The following is a 22,824-nucleotide window of genomic DNA, read 5'->3' as shown; positions in this document are numbered from 1 at the left end:
GTTTTGTCTTGAAGAGTCAATGACAATGATTGGAGCAGTTGTCTTGAATTCTGTCTTTGTCAGCATCAGACATGCCGACTCTTTTTCATAAAATGCTTCTTGGAATCGGGTGTACATGTGATTCGGAAAGTCCATGTGCAAGTTATATGATTCCGAATATAAGTATATTTTTAGAGATAAAAACGAACAATGGTCAAATCTACTATTATCTTTGTTTATTTTTTTTCTATTCACTCGAAATGCCACAATAACAAATCTCAGACTCTCTGTCTGCTATGAAGTTTTCATTGTCCAGACTTGTCTTCTAATATTTGGTAGGCTAAGATTATTGTATAGATCCCAAAATCGAAATGCTCTTTGAAGTGGTGTTGAGGTTTTAAAGATTTGAATATGTCTAACCGCATGGCATCCAACACAGTCACATGTGGACCTTTCCATGTAACTTTGTTAAAAATAACTTTACAACTCACTATTTCACATAGTCTTTTCCATTCCTTTCTGTCATTTGCCAATTTTACCGGGTTATTAACTTCAAGTATCCGGAAAAAATGATTAGGTTCATCTATCCACCTTTTCTTCGGTCTGCCCAATGGTATCTTGCCTTTTGGTTTCCATTTAAGCACATCCTTTATTAATTTATTCGATCTCCGTACGTGTCCAAACCAGCTCATTTTTCTTCCTTTGAGAGTCTGTATAATGTCCTCTTCTCCTAGCGAGTCTTCAATTTCCTTATGGAATCTTATTTCATAATCAACTGTTTAAATATTTTTTTTAGATCCAAAAACGCGGCGTAGGAATTTTTTCTTTAATACTGCTAGTTTACTTTCGTCCTTTTTTGACATAGGTCACGTTTCACATGACTATGGAATCACCGGTTTCACTAAAACCTTGTATAGTTGTATATCTGTTTTTTTTTTTTATAATAATTTGGACCTGAAAGATTTTTGTAGCGCGAAATAGCATCTGTTTCCGGCTTTTATCCTTAGATTTATGTCTTCATGGTAATTATTGCAGCTATTTATATTGATTCCCAGATATTTAAAACTTTAAACTTTTTCAGAACAATAATTTTCTATCTCCAAAGTTCTATGTTGGTCTACTTCGTTACCTCTTGTAACTGCCATATATTAAGTTTTCCCTTCATTTATTATTAGTCCCATACTCTGAGCTCTAGTTATCAGCTTCTTTGGAATGTTTTTTATATCTTCTTCATTTGATCCAAGTTACACTACATCATCAGCGTAGGCTAGTAATGCGTGTACTTTTCCATTGAAACTAACACCATTCACTGTTTCTTAAATCTTCCTAACAACCTCTAGGAAAATGTTAAACAACATCGGTGACAGGGCATTTCCTTTTTTTAACCTACTATTGTCTCGAAATCTTCTGAATAAATATTTTCCAATTTGATTTTACACCTTGAATCCTGAATGCATGCTTTTACTATTCTGACTAATTTCGATGGTCTAGTGAATTTTTCTATGTTTTTCCACAGTGATATTTTCTTGAAACAATTTTACGCCTGCTTAAAATCTATAAATAATAGATGTAATGTTTTTCTATTAATAGTTTTAGCGTAAACACACGGTATATTAGATTTTCAGGGNTTTTCCACAGTGATATTTTCTTGAAACAATTTTACGCCTGCTTAAAATCTATAAATAATAGATGTAATGTTTTTCTATTAATATTTTAGCGTAAACACACGGTATATTAGATTTTCAGGGTTTAAAATCGCAATGGTATTCACCTAATATTTTTTCTTTGTTATTCTTTAGTATATTTATAGCTTCTTTAATTTCTCCCTTCCCTGGTGTTGTTCTATCGTTATGAATACAGCATTATCCTGTCCATGATCCTCGATTTCTGGTTGATCTAGTATTTCTTGGAAGACTCTTTTGAGCTCTTCAGCATTGGATTGTTGATCTATTATCAATTCGTTATTCTGATTTTGGTTTATATGATTACCTTATTTTGTTGGCTTTTCTGAAAAACATTTTGGAATCTTTAAAAAACTCCTCAATCGTTTCGATCTGTTGTTTCTCCCACTCTCTTTTTTCCTTTCTTAATACTCTTTTCATTTCTCTTTGTTTGTGGGCTAGTTTCAACCGGCCAAAGTATTCATACCGCAAATTTACTAACTACAATGCAGTACCCGAAGAAGAATATGAACCATCTATAAAAGAAATAATAGAAAGGATCGATCGATCACGTACATCGTATTACAAGATTCCATATGACATTCTTGTAAAATAGACTTTGACATATTTTGACGGGTCATCTCTAAAGAGGATAGTCGACCATAATGATGAAAATTATTGTTACGTTGCTATTTAGGAGTTGAGCCTAAATGCCCGTCAACAGTATTCTAAGGGACCAACGGGGGATAGCTAGCTAGGCTATATTTACCTTAGGTACTGAGATTTCCTATTTAATTTATATTCCCTTAGAGGAACTATCAAGGGTCGCACTACAATATATATATAACACTCTTGGTTAACAACGATATAAATAAATATTTATTAAATGATTGAAATATTAAATAGATAATACAACCTGCTGGACACCTAGAGATGATATAATCTAACAGGGAGCTGGCGGCGACACACACACACGCACTATATACGTGGTAGAAAAGTTAAGTTAATTATAAGACCAAAGTAGTGGTCGCGATGATGGTAAAAGGTCAACTGTCGATAGGGATATCTTATTATGGCACATTATCCGTGAATTGCAAAAGTGTTTATGTGTGCAGTCCGCCCTCCTGTTAGTATTGTTGTATGTCACTGTGTTAATTATATATATATATATTATATATGTGTGTCTATTAAACGGTATAATGATGTTATGGAAGACATCTTTTAGATCTAATTCGTCGATTGAACTCCTTAACAAAAAGGCCAAAAGTTTTCGTTTTAAAGCCTTTAAACAGGAGTAAATATTCGAGTACCGTTAAGTTTCACTTTAGTGATTATGTCCTGAAAATAAAGTAGTTTTGAAATTAAAGACCATATATCATTAACATCTGATTTGAAAATTGAATCACAGATATCTAATGTTCCGGAAAACGGATGGAAAAGTTCTAGGGAATCGGAACAATAATCAAATTTTGGTGGTATAAATTTATAATCTACATATAAAAATCTTATCAAATGGTATAAAATTCAGTTGAACTTTACTTTTGATTTTGCTCAGTGGAGTTATATCGTGCAATCAAATTTCTATCTTCTAATATTTTTTGTTCGTCACATTAGTTTAACCACTTGAGATGTTTTGATTGTATGATTTTTTTATACGTTTAGTTCTTATGATATTTGTAATTAATTATTTTAAATAGACTAATTATATACTTTGGGTAGAGGAATTAAAAAACAAACAAATAAATTATAATAAAATGATTGTTATTACATTATAATTTAAGGCAATATAAATATTAATTTAATAAAAATTAAAAATATTTTTGAATAACTATTAGGTTTATTTGACAGCTTAATTAATCTTTAGAATAATAATTCATAAAAAGTCTAAAAAAATAATCAATGTATAGTAGAATAGCCAAATAATTAAAATTAGGGAGGCATGTGGGCAAAACTACCCGTTAGCTAATTTAGAATTTTAATTGCTTAATTGAAAAAAGCCTAACATTATACTCTAAATTTGATTAAGAAATTAACTAGGTGAAAACAATTTTTGGATCAGTATTTCGTAAGTTATTAATAATTTAAAGTAATAGTTGATAGTAATGAGGTACGAGTTTTTATTTTTGTTACTAAACACCNGTTTTAGCGTAAACACACGGTATATTAGATTTTCAGGGTTTAAAATCGCAATGGTATTCACCTAATATTTTTTCTTTGTTATTCTTTAGTATATTTATAGCTTCTTTAATTTCTCCCTTCCCTGGTGTTGTTCTATCGTTATGAATACAGCATTATCCTGTCCATGATCCTCGATTTCTGGTTGATCTAGTATTTCTTGGAAGACTCTTTTGAGCTCTTCAGCATTGGATTGTTGATCTGTTATCAATTCGTTATTCTGATTTTGGTTTATATGATTACCTTATTTTGTTGGCTTTTCTGAAAAACATTTTGGAATCTTTAAAAAACTCCTCAATCGTTTCGATCTGTTGTTTCTCCCACTCTCTTTTTTCCTTTCTTAATACTCTTTTCATTTCTCTTTGTTTGTGGGCTAGTTTCAACCGGCCAAAGTATTCATACCGCAAATTTACTAACTACAATGCAGTACCCGAAGAAGAATATGAACCATCTATAAAAGAAATAATAGAAAGGATCGATCGATCACGTACATCGTATTACAAGATTCCATATGACATTCTTGTAAAATAGACTTTGACATATTTTGACGGGTCATCTCTAAAGAGGATAGTCGACCATAATGATGAAAATTATTGTTACGTTGCTATTTAGGAGTTGAGCCTAAATGCCCGTCAACAGTATTCTAAGGGACCAACGGGGGATAGCTAGCTAGGCTATATTTACCTTAGGTACTGAGATTTCCTATTTAATTTATATTCCCTTAGAGGAACTATCAAGGGTCGCACTACAATATATATATAACACTCTTGGTTAACAACGATATAAATAAATATTTATTAAATGATTGAAATATTAAATAGATAATACAACCTGCTGGACACCTAGAGATGATATAATCTAACAGGGAGCTGGCGGCGACACACACACACGCACTATATACGTGGTAGAAAAGTTAAGTTAATTATAAGACCAAAGTAGTGGTCGCGATGATGGTAAAAGGTCAACTGTCGATAGGGATATCTTATTATGGCACATTATCCGTGAATTGCAAAAGTGTTTATGTGTGCAGTCCGCCCTCCTGTTAGTATTGTTGTATGTCACTGTGTTAATTATATATATATATATTATATATGTGTGTCTATTAAACGGTATAATGATGTTATGGAAGACATCTTTTAGATCTAATTCGTCGATTGAACTCCTTAACAAAAAGGCCAAAAGTTTTCGTTTTAAAGCCTTTAAACAGGAGTAAATATTCGAGTACCGTTAAGTTTCACTTTAGTGATTATGTCCTGAAAATAAAGTAGTTTTGAAATTAAAGACCATATATCATTAACATCTGATTTGAAAATTGAATCACAGATATCTAATGTTCCGGAAAACGGATGGAAAAGTTCTAGGGAATCGGAACAATAATCAAATTTTGGTGGTATAAATTTATAATCTACATATAAAAATCTTATCAAATGGTATAAAATTCAGTTGAACTTTACTTTTGATTTTGCTCAGTGGAGTTATATCGTGCAATCAAATTTCTATCTTCTAATATTTTTTGTTCGTCACATTAGTTTAACCACTTGAGATGTTTTGATTGTATGATTTTTTTATACGTTTAGTTCTTATGATATTTGTAATTAATTATTTTAAATAGACTAATTATATACTTTGGGTAGAGGAATTAAAAAACAAACAAATAAATTATAATAAAATGATTGTTATTACATTATAATTTAAGGCAATATAAATATTAATTTAATAAAAATTAAAAATATTTTTGAATAACTATTAGGTTTATTTGACAGCTTAATTAATCTTTAGAATAATAATTCATAAAAAGTCTAAAAAAATAATCAATGTATAGTAGAATAGCCAAATAATTAAAATTAGGGAGGCATGTGGGCAAAACTACCCGTTAGCTAATTTAGAATTTTAATTGCTTAATTGAAAAAAGCCTAACATTATACTCTAAATTTGATTAAGAAATTAACTAGGTGAAAACAATTTTTGGATCAGTATTTCGTAAGTTATTAATAATTTAAAGTAATAGTTGATAGTAATGAGGTACGAGTTTTTATTTTTGTTACTAAACACCCTTCCTCCCGCCAAGATATAAAATTATCAATTAGTTCCCAAATATTGGTCCAAAAGTAGTTATCGACTAGTCGTTTCCTCCATTATATCATTTTCTACTTTATGAACTAACAAAAATTAAAATTAACACTATTATAACATATAAAGAATGAAAAAAAATATTTAATAATTGAGAAATAGAGAAAAAATTCTATACTATTCCGAAAAAATTAATTTTGAATTATACACATATGCGTACATTTTTACTCTGGAATCCTGAAAATTTAAAATCTATGCTATTTCTGAGTGTAAAATAAGTAATTAGAGGAATTTGGTATTAAATATACCAATTATATGAAATGTATTGCCCCTCTCCCCAAAATTCTTTTCTGCTTATCCATCTCATTTAATCTTCTGCATTATATTCAGATTACTAACGTTACATGAATTGTTATAATATAACTACTTATCAGTTGGAGTTGAGTATCAAGACAGAGACCACGTTTACGAACATAACGATACGTTTGTACCTTTACTTAAACATCGTTGATTTTAATTATACTTGTACATAATTTATCACAAAATATATTTAAATTCTTAATTCAATCGTTAAAAAAAAATGTTACTTCTAAATCGGTTTTGTTTGAATGTGAATTTGTGTATTGTTATTTATTTGGTAGATTTTATAATATGTGTTAATAATAATGGTCCTTGGGTAAAAATGAGCCACGGTCAAGTTTGGCCAAAACCTATGGAACAGCGGAATACTAATGAATACTACTTAATTGAGCCAAAAAATTTCCGATTACAAGTAAATTTTGTTTTTATAAATTATGATTATTTTTTTATTATTGATAGTTGCCAGTGAAGTATTCAGAGGAAAACACAAAAGTGACCTTTTTTAATGAAAAAAATCATCAACAGAAAATTTTTACTCATTATGAATTTCTAAATATGTCCTTATAGTTGCTAATTGTCTTTATCACTATATGTGATAATCATAATATTAAAATTTATAAAATACTTCAACACAGTATCGTCTGTAAACATTAAAGGGCGTCAAACTGAATCATACAAAATATTCATATGACAGCCTGGTGGCCATACTCAGGAATTGATCCGCCCATAAAAAATATGGATAACCTTCAATTTATCTACTTTTATCGCTTAAAAAAATACTAGTAATAAAATAAAAATCAATAAATTAGATTCACATGTTTTTACGTTAATATAAATGATTAATATATTATTGAGTGCAGCTCCAAACCAGTCACTAAGAGTACTTGTTCCTAATATCTCCTTAAAACAGCTCTAAATATACTAATTTGATTATGTGTTTGAAAACAACACACTACTTACTTAAATTATCATAAAAATATTGGTGGTTTATTAAACTAATAAAAGGGAAATACCTAAGTTAATCTTAAAAAACCCAGCACAGGGGTGTCGCGGCACAGTGGTGACGTGGTATAGATGGATCAAGTATAATGATATCTGACAGTGATTAAAATCACTATAAAAAAAAAACGCTTCGATGCAAATCTTTAGATACTGTTTTATTTTAAAAAATTGGTGGACTATTCCAAAAGCTACATGATCTGCTAGTTCATTATTAATATCCTAATTAAGATAAAGTATGTAGAATGAAAAAGGGATTATTAAAAAATATTATTTCTCATAAAAAAATAATGTTGATCCATACACTTTTCAATATGTCATAGCATTATAAAGTTAAAAATGTAAAAAATAAAATCGAGAATTTTCACACAATAATAGCATNTTTTTTTCAATTTTTGAGGGTAATGTCTTCGACTAGATACAATTTGTGATCTTTTGGCGTATCATTGAAAGAAATTGGTTCGGTGAGAGCTGAGAAAAAGTGGTAACAGACACAAAAAAAAAAAATAAATAAAATAAACACATCTTAGTAAAACCAATACCTTCTCAGCTTCGCATCGAAGCTAAAAATGAGGTAGCAAAGTGGGGCCGCGGAACAGTGTAGGACAAGTATAGATGATATCTGACAATGATTAAAATCACCATCATAAGAAACGCTTCGATGCAAATCTGTAAATAGTGTTTGATTATAAGAAATTGATGGATTATTCCAAAAGCAAGCAGGGTAATGTCTTCAACTAGATACGATTTGTGATCTTTTGACTTATCGTTGAAAGAAATCGGTCTAGTAAAAGCCGAGAAAGAGTGGTGGCAAACAAAAAAAACTCATCTTAGTTTAATACCTTCTTAGCTTCGTATCGAAGCTAAAAATTATTTTAATTTAGTTATATACTATTTTTCTTTGTATTTTCAAATATTATTGATTGATATTATTTCTTATTATCCTAAAGTTTAAAGAAAAAAAATTGAATGTTAAATGTATTTTAATATTTACTTTAAAATATTATTATTTTAATATATTTAAAATCAAATTTTCTGAAAAGAACTTTCAATTCTATTTTAAATATAAATTAGTATTCGCGCCAACATCTCATTTTCTATTTGCTTTAAGGTTTTACAAAATAATTGCGATGATCTTCAAAATGCCATAAAGAGATATAAAAAAATGTTATTCATTAAAGGAAACAATGCTATAAAAAATACAATTTCTTCAATTAGTGATGAAAATAATAACTCAGTGAAAAAATTGGACTCATTAAAAATATATCTAGAAAACTACTGTGAAAAGTATCCTTCTTTAGATATGAATGAAACATGTAATTATTCTAGTTCAAAGGTAAAAAGTAAATATAAAAGACCTGATAAAAACTTATATGTGTTTTAGACACAATTAATATTACACATTCCATTGGTGTTTTAACAGCAGTTTCAATTTGGGGAATTTATAGAGGCCTAGAAACGTTTTCGCAATTAGTTTACTTAACAGAAGATGGAACGGTATTTAAATGATAAACATTTTAATAGCTTCAACATTTTATTATTAGATATTTCTTTTAGTTTCAAGTACGAGGAACATTTATAAAAGACTATCCAAAATACTCACATCGTGGATACATGTTAGATACGTCTCGTCATTTCTTAGATGTAAAAACTATTTTAACTTCATTAGATGCAATGGCTTATTCTAAACTTAATGTTTTTCATTGGCATATAGTAGATGATCCGAGCTTTCCTTTTGAGAGTACTTCATTTCCAAAACTCAGGTTTACTACAGAAAATATTTTAACATTAAGAAATATTTAAAATAATATGTTAAGATGATTTATGGAACATAATTTTCAAGTTCGCTTACACATTTTAATTTTTTAATTCCATTATCTAGTGAAAAAGGAGCTTATGATAAATATTCTGTTTATACAAAAGCCGATGTTAAACACATTATTGAGTATGCAAGGTTACGAGGCATTCGTGTAATTCCGGAATTTGATACACCAGGTTATTCTACTAAATAAATTATAACTAGAAAATTAATCATAAAAACAATTTCACATTACCTTATTTTACTTTTTAGATCATACTGGATCATGGGGTCCTGGTGGTCAACCAGGATTATTAACACAATGCTCTGAATCAGATCCTACTATTCTAGGTCCAATTGATCCAACATTAAAAGAGAACTATGATTTTCTTAAAACTCTTTTTACTGAAGTTAAAGGATTATTTCCCGATGAGTACTTACATCTTGGGGGTGATGAAGTCAGACATGATTGTTGGTAAGTATCATTACATTGAATTTAATGACAATATTTAATAATTTTAATGTAGTATTTAAGTATGATTTTATATGAATCCTCAATTATTATTGTTATTTAAAGTATAAAAACTTACATTTTACATGTTAAGGGATAACAACACCAGGATTGTGAAATTCATGGAGGATCACAATATGAGCAGTATTTTAGACTTAGAAAATTATTATTTTCAAAATGTGTTTGAGATAACAAACACATTAAATTTTAAGTCAATTGTATGGGACGAGCTATTTAACAATAAAGTTCAATTGGATCAAAATTCAATTGTTCAAGTATGGCAAGGAGATTACATCAATAGAACATTAAATGTAATATATAACTTTTTACTTTTACTTTAATTTCTTTACTATTTATACTAGGACCCTATGCGTTTAATTTTTATGGATTTGGTAAAATTTTTGAGTTTATAATGAGGTAAATTGCCGATCTTGAATAAGACCGCAGACGAATAAAATTTTCTATCTTCATTATCTTTAACTAATCCAGATGTTTATTTATTCAATAATGAGATATTTGAAATTTTACTGTTTAGGTCTTAGAATCTGGACATTATGCTTTACTGTCTAGCTGCTGGTATTTAAACTATGTACAATATGGAACAGATTGGTTAGAATACTATAATTGTGATCCCAAAAATTTTTTCATTAAACCGGAATACAATCATTTATTTTTGGGTGGTGAAGCTTGTATGTGGGGTGAATTTGTAGACGATTCGAATGTATTGCAATTTTCATGGCCAGGTGCGAGTGCTGTTGGAGAAGTGCTTTGGTCGCACACAACAAATGAAACTGAAGCTGCCCCGAGACTTGAAGAACACATCTGTAGATTGAAACGTAGAGGAATACCAGCAAAACCATCCAATGGTCCTAGTTTTTGTTACTATTAAAATATATAAAACACATCGATTTTTAATTTCATAACCGAAAATACATATGATTTTATATAATATGGTCCAAAGAGTAAAATGTGTAAATTAACATTTGACACATTTAACAATTATACTGATTTGAGACGAATTAATTTTTTTATTAATGTTTTAATCAAGTTTAAGTACAATACTAAAAAACATATATAATTTTTCGTAGCAGTCTCAATTTTCGAACAACCCTTTTATAACATACTTAAAACAAATTTGGAGTTTCAAGAAAAAAACAAATTTTCTTATGAAATTTTAAGTGTAATTATTGTTTAATTACCAATCATCCCAGAGACTAAATGCAATGGAACAAACCTAAAACCAGATTTGGAATCAATAGCAGAATTCTATATAGAATTTATCTAAATATTGTAAATCACACAATTTTCTTTTTGTCCAGTATAAATAAAATTATTAAATAAAATATAAAATAAAATATACAATAAAATTCAAACAATTCTTTCAAAATAATTTTTTTAACACAATTTCTAAATATTCCATTACTTTATTATTTTTCAAATAACTCAAGTGACATTATATAATGGAAATTGTAAACAAAAGTATATAGAGTGACCCACTAAGATTTACCAATTTTAACATTATTTTATATTATCAAATTAGTAAATCACAGTGGGACATTTTGTACATCTGAATTTAAAAAAAAAACAAAATACATTATACATAAAAATAGTAAAATTTTAACAGGTGCATTCTAAATTTTACAAATAAAGGTAATTTCTTTCAATAAGTTAAATTTCTTTTGCAAAATTTATTAAATTAATCTATCAAGTTAAGTTACTGATTTATATATTTTATGTTTATTTCTTTTGAGGATCCACATTACTTATTAACTAAATCAATGAAATAAGTTAGTTATAAATATATTTCTTGCCTAAAAGGAAATTGGAATAATTAAGTAAGCAAAAAAATTAAAATTATATGATAAATAAAATATACAAGGTAAAATAATTGTTAAGCTTTTCATTTAAGCTAAGACAGAAGAAAATATTACTAGTCATTACAATAATATAATTAGAATAAAAAAATATTTATATAAATATGAAATTAACACAAAATTTATTTTTCAAACAAAAAAAAAATATTTAAATGGCCATATTTTATAATAAATTTAAGATAAATATTATATTGACTAAAATTAGTAAAAAAAATAGTTGGCTGACAAACATTTTATTTATATTATATATGCTAAATGACTGATTAAGTAACTTTAATTATAGTATATGCTTGAAATTTACAAAAGTTGAAGTATTACAGATATAGTATTTTTGTTCTTTCTGATACAAATATATATATATATATATATATATATATATCAGAAGATGTAATCATTAAATTTGACAGGTAATTTTTTCTGTTTATGCAAGCTATTATTATATATAATAATAATTAGGTGGCATAAAATTATTATACTTTTTTTACATAAAAAAATTATTTATGTGATATAAATATTTTTGTTTATGAATATTCTTGAAATTTATACTACAGTAAAAGTTTGAATAATTTAGATAATAGCATCCAATTAGTCAAAATCAATTCTATATTAGTTAAGATGTAAATAAACAGTGACAACTAAAAGGTGGATTTTCGAGAAATTAAAAACCATTTTGGAGCAATACAAATATGCCAATTTAAGAAACTTAAGATTAATGAAAGTACTAAATTTTAATTCTTTTCAAGTATGACATGTTTATTTAGGATGAAATATAATTTAAATGTATATGCATTCTAAATTGTAAAAGAATAATGAATTATGTTAGTAACATAATTTTTAATAATATAATAAAAAATAATAATTATTTTAAAATTTGTTTATTGGGAAAATAATTTAAGTTAAATATTTTCTAAAAATAAAATGAAACAATTTATATTCTACATGTTAAAAATAAACTTAAGTATTTACTAAGTGGAATACTCTCATAATTATATGTATCTGAATTCTCTGTATTCAATAGCACTCTGCTATTGTAATATTGTAAAAATATTATTTTGAAACCTATTATTTTTTATTACTTCAATAAAAGTAAAAATTACATAATACACAAATATTTTTGTCAAGTGATGTTATTTAAAGTTGTCCTTTATTGTTTAAGTAATGGAATATTTAAGGATCTATTTTTTAGTTTCTTAATAATGATTTGACATAAGCTTCATGTATTTTACTCATAAAATCTGGATCATTTTTCAATAAATAATCAAAAGCTTGAAGTAACTGATTTTTAGTTAGTGGTTCTAACTTAGGTACTACTGGTTTAATTTCATTAAGTGTCATTGTATTTACTGAAGATGTAACCAGTTCATCTTCAAAATCATCCATTATAAATCTTGTTGGTGGCATTAATTCTTCAGATTCCATTTGTGTTTCTATAACTTTACTTATTGATGAAGTTGAGTCTAAAATTTTACAATTTAATGATTAGAAAGTTTTTTTTTTTTCAAATTATTAGTACTAAATAATTTTCAAAAATTTGCTTTAAATAGAAGTAGACAACTTTTTGTTCAAATTCTGTATACACTTACTCAAAATTGAGAAGAGTAAGTGTTGTTAAAATAAAAGATATTGATTCAAAAATATGAATAATTTATCTTTAAGTGTACCAAAGTTAATTATGATTATGATTAAGTTTCAAACAATTTTAACTATAAAATAATTTCATCATCGTTATAAAATTAAAACATTAGATTTAAGTGACAATGTACTTAAAACAATATTTATATTTTAACTCTGAATATTTAGTGTTATTAAACTACTCCATAGTATAAATATTTTTTATTAAAAATTAATATAAGATGAAAAAAGGTTAATTTAAATGAATATAAAAATTGTAAATATATTTTTTAAGGAAAACTATGTTGTTAATTTTAAATTACATCAACAAAGAAAATAATATACTGAAAAAATAGAATCTATCAACCTAAAATAATTTTTGTTGAAAATTCTGAAATTATTAAATTTTTCTTTGTATAAGAAGTAGATTTTACAAATTATTTTATATAACTCTATTTAATGGTACATCATAGAAATGCATTTAAATAAAATATGATTTCATAGTTTTATAATTACCCATTGCTATATCAGATTTGTTAATTGAATCATTGGAATTAAGATATTGTTCAACTCCTGCAGAATTGAAATGATTGCCTTTTGGTTGATGATAGCCATTACGATGAATATGAACATTGTTTTCTTCAGGGTCATGCATAATTAGGTTAGGCAAATTACGAGATTTATTGTTATTAAAAAGACATTGGTTTACAGGTTTTACACGTACAACTGGAGATGTTGTAACAGCTACATCTGATTTAGGAGTTACTGATCGATGTTGCATTTCTATTTGTTCTACAGTATGAATAGGACTAGCCATAAGTTTATGCATTAAATTATCCTTAGCTACAACTTTTAAAGCTGGAGTTTGTGTGCTTGCATAATTTGACAATGATGGTAGTCCTTCTGAAAAATTTTTTCCACTTCCTGCTTTAGCAAAAAAATCCATTACACATTGAGGAGGTGCATTTTCTTCAACTTTTTTTGGTGTTGTTTCAGTTACTTTTGAACTTGTTTTGTTAGCTCTAAAAAAATTAAGATATTGTAAAACTTAGTTAAGTAAATTTTGATATTTTTTTTTTATTTAAATAGGCTAAAGTAGCCACCTAAAAGTAATTAAATATTAATAAATAGATTGATAAAGAAAAACAAATATAGTTTTAATGATGAATTGAGGGAACGTGTTTTCTATTGAAACAATAAATGAATATACAATATTAAAATTGACTATCAAAAATAAAGCTCTGTTAAAAGAATTATTTAATTATAGGTTCTTATAAACTTTCCACAAAAATAGTATTAAGAATAAAATTATAAAATACTAGTAAATATGTCCAAAAACTATTTATATTAATTTGAAGTTTAAAATTGTAACTGATTAATTGTTTCACTTAACATGTCACTAATAAAAAAAAAAATTAATATATTAATGGCTATTTTACATACCTGTAATCTTCTTGTGCTCTACTCAACATTGAAACAAGGTCAATATTTTTTGAAGAACTGGAGTCTTGTTTATTTACCTTATCATTATGTTTAACATTTAAATTTTTTGCTAATGATTTTAGTATTTTAGAAATCTTTGCACATTCTTCTTTATTATAAAACCAAATACCATAAATCAATCCTGTACTGTTTCTGTATAATAAAAATGGTTCTTGTAGTTGAAGATCTAGACCACTTTCAATAGGCTCCATCAAATTATTAGTGTTCAATCTATTCATTATCATAATACTATGTAGAGGTTTTGCTGAACGAGTATATACATGTAATGTACCCTCAATATTAGTTTTTTGCCATGCATTTGTATCTGCATTAAAAGAATATAATGCAACATGTCCAGCTGTCTGTACAATACTATCTACATATGGATCTACTCTTTGGAGAGCTGACAAATTCATTTGAGCTTCAGAATCACCGTGACTCATTATTAAATAAATATATCAAGTTCAGTTAAGTTTAATTAGAGATCAATAAAAATATAATAGAAATATTTTCTTCTACTAATAACAAAATACAGTATAATTAATCTTTTCAAATTTCAAATTAATCACAAACAAAATTCCATTTTTATAATACTGGATAACATTAAAAAAAAGTTATTTTCTTTTTTATTACCACTAGGTAAAGTTTCTTGTGGTAACAGCTTGTAAAAATAACAAAGTTAAAAAATGTTAGATAAATAAAGTTAAATAAAATAAATTGTAAATTATAGGCGTCATTACAATAACCGTAAACGACGATTAGAATGGTAAGCGTATAACACGACTTAACAAAAATATACGATATTCACAAATTTAATAGAGTAGGAGTATATATATAAGTTTATAGGAGTGTGAACATAATACTATTTTACTAACCAATTCTGGTAACTGGTATATTTTCAGTTAAATCAAATATTATAAACTGATAACAAACTACTATTCCGTTATATATTTTGTAAGTCTGATATTCGAGAATAATAGACAACGAATGAATATCAATAAAAATTTTTGACATTCATTCTTAAAACATTAAATGTTTTACGAGTAATTCAAATAATTCATTGTATTCAATTATTTTAATGCGTAAAAACTATTGAACATGAATGACCAAGAAGATTTCTTTTATAACCGTGACATGTTTTTTGAGGAATTGTCTCAAAGCATCGGTGAGTAAATTTGATTTAATATTTTTTACTGAAAACTTTATACCTAAAATTTTAGGTATATAACCATAGTAATTTGATTAATGATGTTTATTTTATATCCTTATCAGGAATTTAGTTTTCCTATTTCACAAGAGCTCAAGTTAATAATTATAAAAAGTTTAAATTTAAGTTAATAAACACAACTTTTGGATGTAATTTTTAGTAAAATATTATTGATTATATATGGTGAAACATAAAGTTATGTTTATTTTTATAAAATCATAATAACTTCTACTATAGTAAAACTTTGTTAATACGCTCTTAAAAGTGAAAACTTCATATTAAACAGGAAGTAATAAGTAAAATCCCTCTTGGTACACTTTTAATGCATTATAAACAGGATATAAAAACAAAATTATTCATTAAAAAAATATTAAAATTTGATTACATGTTACTAACTTAAATTTTTTATTTACAATACTCAAATATAGTATGAGTATGAACTTCCTCATGTAAAATATTTTGTTTATTATCAATCAATATTAGATGATAATAACAGTGTAAAGATTTATTTTTTTAATCTAAATTATAAAATATTTAATGAATATACGGATAAAATTTAAATAAAAAATGTTTTCTTTATTGTTGTATTAACCGGAACTATTTTAATATTAATACCATCAAGGAGCTAGAAAAAAAGGCATATTATGAATTATTTTATATAGAGTGTAATTTTTTATCTTTAAAAGATATATTGGTACCTGGACTGTAAAAAAGCATGTATAACATATGATTGTATATTAACAAGGTTATAAACGGTATTAATAATTATATATTTTATAATACAATATTGTCGCTTATACTGCAACATTGCATATTTTAAATAATTGACAAGATGAGGTTTTTATCAATAATGATACAATGAGTGTTTCTAGACATTTTTTATTGTGTATATATTTTGTAAGACATGTAGTTACATTGTATATTATAAAAAAATGGCTTATTGTATTAAAACAAGTGTAATTCAAATTTATTTTTTAACATCCTGAAAACCTGCATACAGATACATAATATTGCAATAACGACAATATGAATTTACAAGTATTATAGTATATTTTATTAATTTACCTTTGTTATAATATATCAGAGTGATATTTGTTTGCAGAAAGAAAAAAATTATCTACAAATGCATTATTTACCAATTATTTTAACGATTTTAAGGATATTGTTCAACATAATGGACTAAATGACAGAGAAATGAATATTATTTGTCAACTATTGTGTAATGTTGATTTAAGTTAGTATTAACTATTAAATAGCTTTATATTTTTTTGCTATTTAATTATTTATTATAAATGAATTGATCAATTTAATTTTCTTTACTCGCAATGTAAATATTTTGTAGCATTTCTTAACATAACTATCTCATACTATTGAACATTTTATTTAAACCGAACAGAATATTAATAAAATAAAATAATTAATTTTATTGTTTTTTATATCAGATCTATAATAATATAAATAAACAATTTTTCAAATTTTTATCTTATAAATTTTGATAGTTAATTACATGGGGTCCATAAGTCTAAAAAACCTGCAACATCATGAAAAATCAAAAGATTTTAGAATAGCCAAGGAAATGTCAGGAATTTTACTGATTTAACCTGGCATATTTAAAATTAATTAAACTTATATATTTAGTCAATCTAAAAGAGAGATTTGAGATTCAAACCTATCTATTACATATTTTTTTAATATATAGAGTAACATGACTAGTGAATGGACACCACTTAGATTTTAAGTAGAAAATTGCCTAAACTGATTGTAACGAGTGCTGTTAGTAGTTTTAATAACAAAGAAAATATTTTAATTAAGTCCTACAACAATAACACAATTTTTAATACACTTCTTAAATCAATATGTATACTTCTGGCTTAGTAGGGGTAGATAAAAAGGTATTTTTGAGGTTTAACCCCATTTGTTTCCAAAATTCCAATTAGGTAACAAAGAATAATAAAAATAGTGGGGTGATTATAAAACCATACCCTCTACTTAATTAATGTATGCTTATGTAACTTAAGTCATTTATGGGATTTTTAATCATGAAAAAATCAAGGAATTAGAAAAAAATTTAATTTGTTATCCAAGGTTTTTATTTGATTTATATCATTTTTAATACTGAAAATATTATTTACTCTTTTAATTTTAGGTTTACAAAATTTCAAAAAAATCCTTTTAATATTAGTACCTGAAGAACCAACAATACCTTCTAATGTGTGTGAAGAACTTATAATTTGGGCTTTGTCAGTTTATCGTATCAATGTTAGTTATGAAACAAAATCTCAATATTTCTTTTTCTGGCTTTTATGTAAGTATTATGTGGTAATCCTCATCATTTTTAGAATAATAATGTTTTACCTTTATGCTAATTATTTTTTACTATTTTAGCTTCAATGCGAGCTGATAATGTATTAATTTTACTATAGTGCTTTATTATTATTTTTTTTTTGTGTCTGTGACTATTTTTTCTCAGCTTTCACTGGACAAATTTTTCTCAATAATACACCAAAAGATTACAAATCGTATCTACTTGAAGACATTACCCTCCAAAATTAAAAAAAAATTTTCCTCGTTCCCCGTAAATGGTAAAAATAGCCCAAAAAATTGCAATTTTTAATCAGTAAATTTCAACAATTTTTTCACTTTTTTCTAAAATTTGTTATAACTTATTAAAAAATTAACAAATTAAAATAATTTTTTTTTTTTTTTGAAATTGGATATTTGCCTTTTATTTGATATTATAACCAACTGTGAGCAGGTTAATTGTCAGATTTTGAAAAAGTTCTACCTTTTCAACTTAACTATTGAAAATGATCCGGAAATACGGCGTCTTTTAAACATATGTTAAATTAAAGCTTACATTATATACTATAAGTTAAAAATATTTGTCCCAACAACTTATCTTCTATGTGCAAATTACTGTTAAAATTGAACAAAAAATGTAATTTTCGTGTAAAAAATCAATGTTATTTTGGTAGTTAAAACTGACATAATTTTTAAAAAATGAATGAACCAAAACAAAAAATAGGAGTTATTTTTGCTTTTGAAATAATCCATCAATTTCTTAAAATTAAACGCTATCTACAGATTTGCATCAAAGCATTTCTTATGATAGTGATTATAATCTCTGTCAGATATTTCTCGCAACTATGCTACGTTCATACTGTGTCACAACCCCACTGTACAACCATTTTGTTTTTTTTTTTTATATATATATATAAAATATTATTATTTTTTTTAGATGTAGTAGAAGAAAAGTTGACAAATATGGATGTAATTGATAAATATTTCAAATTGTTTTTTTTTCTTTGTGATTATGGCAATTTGGTATGGTTTGCTTTATAATTTATTTTATTATGTTTTATTTGAGAAATGTTTTTTTTTTTTTTAGAATCAACCAGTTTCTGGTATTTTATACTATTTAATAAAACCAGATGATGTGGAAAAATGGATGGTATCAAAATGTAAAATGTATAATTTGTGCTATAAAAGTCAACCATTTATGGATAAACTATTGAAGTATGCTAAAATTAACGAATATAGTTATTATTAATAAAAACTAAAAATATCAATATAATAATATACAAATACAAACCAAAAAAAACCTTAGGAAATTCATTGCTTTTACTAAACATTGACTTTTTTTCTTTAATATGACTTTGTATTTTCTATTAAAGCCTGCACAAATATTGATTTATAGCTTTTCATGTATGATAGTATCATATCCATAAATTATACCGATACAATTAAAAATCATCAATTTCAATTATGGTAATCAAGATAATTATTTAAAAATTTATGATGGAGGGAGCACAAAGAATATTTTTTCACGTATAAAGTATCATAAAAATTTTAAAGAAGATCAAAAATATACCACACAAACTTAAAGAAAAATTTTTTTTTTTCAATAAAACAAAATTAAAAAAAAAGCTATTTTGAAAAAAAAACTATTACTTTACCTTTGATGGAATGCTATTGGTTTTATTATAATATATGTCTGACCATGAAAATTCTTAACTTTCACTGAACCGATTTTGTTGTTTTATTCATGAAAAGAAACTTGTACTAGTTGAAGATATTACCTTAAAAAATTCTAATAACTTCCTCAATTTTAGAAATTTTAAAAATATCTCAAAATTCAGCAGCCGTCTAAAGCGATAAAACCAAATTTTATTCTGAATTAAAAAACTGCAATATATTTTTTTAAATATAACAAATCTTTAAAAATTTTAATAGAATATTCTTAAATTAATAATTATTCTTTTGATTTACTATTAAAAATCTAATTTAAAACTAAAGTACAAAACAGCCCACACAAAAGAATAATTATTGTTAAATTTATAATATACGCACCAAAGCCTTATTTTTTATAGTGTTATTAATTACAGTTAAATATCAACTATAATCTATTTTTTTGCTGAATCCTAACTGTACTTAACTTCATTTAAATTTACGTTACTTTATCAATAGTACATGTTTCATTAAACTATTTCAATTAGCTATGCTTAGTAGTTTTTAGAATAACTTTTTTTTTATTTTTTATGTTATAACTTTTTACTAGTCAATTTAATGTCTCAAATATCTTACTACCATATTACTAATTTTGATTGTTTTTAACAGTTATTTATATTTAATTTTAATTTATATTACAGTTTGATGAGAATTATAATGTATAAACTCTGCCAATCTATAAGCAAATCACTTGTAGTAGTACAATCTGGAAGGACTTTGGGGGTTTATGCCCTCAAATTCATTCTTAGCCCTTCAAAAAATTAAATAACTTCTAATAAAAATTTGTATAATTTAGATGAAAATATTTTAATATTAATACTACATATCTCAAAAAAAATTTCTGGTGAAACAAGTAATTCATATGAAATCTATTTATATTGTCTTACATAATAGTAACCATTTAAGATATTAAATAATTTTGTAACAAAAAATATAAAGAAGTCTATTAAGTTAATCATTAAAAATTCTTACTTATTAAGCTTTTTCTCTTCAATTTTTGGCAATACATATTTAATAATTTATATCTATATAGTTCTATACCTTTTATACATTTTTATAACCGCAAAATAAATACTTTTTAATTATTGAAATAGTTCTTAAAAGTTTGTATAATAATGCTTGAAAATTAAAAGTTAACTTTAATTTAAAGATAAAATAAGTCAGGCATTAGAGAAATTAATATAAAAGTAAAAACGCATAAAACATTAATTATTTTAGTATTATTTGCATGTAATTTTTGTTTATTTTTTTTGCTTTAAGTTTTTTGGAAAGTTCAAATATACTTCAAGAAACTCGTTGCAAAGGTCTTTTTGATAGTAATACTAAATTCTGTAAAGAACTGGCATATGGTCTTCGAAGTGTGAGGAAAGAAATTGTTCATCTGCGTCCATCTATTAATTCTCAACAACTAATGGAATTTGTAAATACTATTTTATGTTATCCAGGGATACAAACGTACCACATTTTATTTATTTTCTGCAGTAGTTTAATAAAAATCAAATTATTTTTGTTATTCTATAAAAAAAACTGCTTAATTTAAATTATTTTTAAATAAATTTTGTAAAGAATTTTATTAAAGTTGATTGAAAATGGCATATGTTTGTATACTAAAAAATTATTTTTATAAAATTTAAAATAATATATTTGATTGATTAAATCAGAAAAATTTGGAGAATATAGATTATTAAGTATAAATAGTTTAAAAATTTACTTTTAAACTTCAAAGAAAATGACAATTTAAAAAATAATTTTTATTAATACATTTTAAAAAATAATTTTATTTTGTTCTATAAGGACATTTTTAATTTCTGGTTTGATTTTGAACATATAATAGAATTTTATATTGATTATTTTATTGTAATATTACTTCCTTTTTTTTAGAGACATAAAAATTTAGGGAAAACTTCAATTAATAGAATCCAAATTTTTAATGAAAGAACAAAATTTGAGTTACCTTGGTAAGTTTTATAATTCATTTCATGTTAATTAAATTGTTTTTTAGAAAATTTAATTTTTAAATAATACTTTGTAAATTAGTTTTCCATATTTATATTTTGATTATCATTTAATATATTTCAAAGTTAAAGTTTCAGTAATAAAATATAAAAATATAAACTACGAAAATTATATTTAAATTACTTCTTTTTTCAGTGCTGAAAATTTATCAAAAGCTTTTATGAAACAAAGCATATCTAATAATAGTTTATTAAATCTAAACAACATTAGTGGATGGTGCAAATTGCTATTAAATACTGACAAAGACCTCAATTTACAAAATAGATTTTCAAATAACTTAGCACATACTCTTGATCAAAGTAATTTCAAAGTATACAAATTGTTCAATATTTTAGTCCAAATTAATATGTAATTTAATACNAATAAAATCTTAGTTATTTGAGAAGGTAGTTTTGAGAAACCTCCGGTAATCCGGAAAAATCGATAATCCGGACGATGCTCGGTCTGAATTCGTCCGGACTATCGAGGCTCTACTGTATATGCAAGTGAGTTTTGATAATTTATTAGCAGTATATTTTTCCACAATATTACTTGATTTTTAAAAGTTTAGTTAACAAAAACTTTGCATGTTATTATAAAAATTGAATTAGTTAAATTAAAAATAAATAAAATATTCTTACATTTCTGGCACCATTTATCACTAAAAAAAAGTGACAGATTATTGACTCACTTGTATTATCTTACTTTTTAAAAGTTTAAGTTATTATAATAAAAAATAATTATTTAAATAAAATTATGATTGGCACAAACTAATTTTAGCGTAAAATACAACTGTTTAGTTTTCAAAATTCTAAGTTAAAATTATAATTTATGTATCTTTATTTTTTTTTTTAGTTTTTTAATCAAATTACATAAAATGCATTAAGCAACCACTAAAGTTTTTTTTTTTATCTCAAACTATTACCAGGTTTCCTTTTTAAGCCTAGAAAAAATTTATGAGATAGCCACTTAATATTTTGAAATTTTATTTATTTTTTGTTCAAAAAACCATTCATGTGTTTTTGAATTTTTTAGCTTCGATGCAAAGCTGAGTAGGTATTGGTTTTACTGTTTTTTTTTTTTTTTTTTTGTGT

The 22,824-nt window shown here is 25.2% G+C and overlaps 3 protein-coding genes and 1 long non-coding RNA gene across 6 annotated transcripts in view; 2 read left to right on the top strand and 2 right to left on the bottom strand.

The window, feature by feature from the left end:
• Window positions 1-863: 863 nt before the first annotated feature.
• LOC126905191 (uncharacterized) lies at window positions 864-5,027 on the bottom strand. Of its 2 annotated transcripts, none has more exons than XR_007703892.1 (2): window positions 3,841-5,027; window positions 864-1,533 (listed from the first exon to the last, which is right to left on the bottom strand). It is a non-coding gene; the product is annotated as an uncharacterized LOC126905191 (long non-coding RNA). The 2 variants fall into 2 exon arrangements; XR_007703891.1 differs by lacking the exon at window positions 3,841-5,027 and adding an exon at window positions 1,751-2,882.
• Window positions 5,028-6,305: 1,278 nt separating this feature from the next.
• LOC126904104 (beta-hexosaminidase subunit beta-like) lies at window positions 6,306-10,572 on the top strand. The gene is made up of 8 exons (XM_050682827.1): window positions 6,306-6,657; window positions 8,356-8,560; window positions 8,629-8,741; window positions 8,802-9,007; window positions 9,127-9,239; window positions 9,316-9,517; window positions 9,648-9,864; window positions 10,089-10,572. Exons 1-8 carry the CDS (start codon window positions 6,466-6,468, stop codon window positions 10,440-10,442), a joined length of 1,602 nt encoding a protein of 533 aa, XP_050538784.1. The 5' UTR covers window positions 6,306-6,465; the 3' UTR covers window positions 10,443-10,572.
• On the bottom strand, window positions 10,573-15,292 carry LOC126904105 (mRNA-decapping enzyme 1-like). Its single transcript, XM_050682828.1, has 3 exons — window positions 14,482-15,292; window positions 13,555-14,060; window positions 10,573-12,884 (listed from the first exon to the last, which is right to left on the bottom strand). Exons 1-3 carry the CDS (start codon window positions 14,961-14,963, stop codon window positions 12,610-12,612), a joined length of 1,263 nt encoding a protein of 420 aa, XP_050538785.1. The 5' UTR covers window positions 14,964-15,292; the 3' UTR covers window positions 10,573-12,609.
• A 179-nt stretch (window positions 15,293-15,471) lies between these two features.
• LOC126904380 (centromere protein I-like) overlaps window positions 15,472-22,824 on the top strand; it is a 15,342-nt gene continuing 7,989 nt past the window's right edge. Inside the window, exons 1-8 of one of the 2 annotated variants that reach the window (XM_050683379.1) lie at window positions 15,473-15,685; window positions 16,830-16,961; window positions 17,874-18,032; window positions 18,966-19,051; window positions 19,116-19,243; window positions 20,996-21,155; window positions 21,617-21,693; window positions 21,887-22,050. In XM_050683379.1, coding sequence (XP_050539336.1) covers window positions 15,619-15,685; window positions 16,830-16,961; window positions 17,874-18,032; window positions 18,966-19,051; window positions 19,116-19,243; window positions 20,996-21,155; window positions 21,617-21,693; window positions 21,887-22,050 — 973 coding nt within the window. In that variant the 5' untranslated portion in view covers window positions 15,473-15,618. Of the gene's footprint in view, window positions 15,686-16,829; window positions 16,962-17,873; window positions 18,033-18,965; window positions 19,052-19,115; window positions 19,244-20,995; window positions 21,156-21,616; window positions 21,694-21,886; window positions 22,051-22,824 lie in introns of both variants that reach the window. The other variant, XM_050683380.1, reaches the window with a different exon arrangement.

Source organism: Daktulosphaira vitifoliae, unplaced genomic scaffold (assembly GCF_025091365.1).
Source record: "Daktulosphaira vitifoliae isolate Bord-2020 unplaced genomic scaffold, ASM2509136v1 Scaffold_4, whole genome shotgun sequence".
In the NCBI taxonomy this organism is placed as follows: domain Eukaryota; kingdom Metazoa; phylum Arthropoda; class Insecta; order Hemiptera; family Phylloxeridae; genus Daktulosphaira; species Daktulosphaira vitifoliae.
The sequence above is the reverse complement of the archived record's forward strand: the minus strand, read 5'-3'. Positions and strand labels throughout refer to the sequence as shown.

What these genes read in the sequence shown, in the direction of transcription:
- LOC126904105 (XM_050682828.1), bottom strand. Translation starts at nt 14,963, where the DNA reads ATGAGTCACGGTGATTCTGAAGCTCAAATGAATTTGTCAGCTCTCCAA. An exon ending in AGAGCACAAGAAGATTACAG is followed by an intron (nt 14,061 to 14,481) that starts GTATGTAAAATA and finishes TAATTTTTTTAG; the next exon opens with AGCTAACAAAACAAGTTCAA. An exon ending in CAAATCTGATATAGCAATGG is followed by an intron (nt 12,885 to 13,554) that starts GTAATTATAAAA and finishes GTAAAATTTTAG; the next exon opens with ACTCAACTTCATCAATAAGT.
- LOC126904104 (XM_050682827.1), top strand. Translation starts at nt 6,466, where the DNA reads ATGTTACTTCTAAATCGGTTTTGTTTGAATGTGAATTTGTGTATTGTT. An exon ending in ACTTAACAGAAGATGGAACG is followed by an intron (nt 8,742 to 8,801) that starts GTATTTAAATGA and finishes TATTTCTTTTAG; the next exon opens with TTTCAAGTACGAGGAACATT. An exon ending in ACTTCATTTCCAAAACTCAG is followed by an intron (nt 9,008 to 9,126) that starts GTTTACTACAGA and finishes TCCATTATCTAG; the next exon opens with TGAAAAAGGAGCTTATGATA.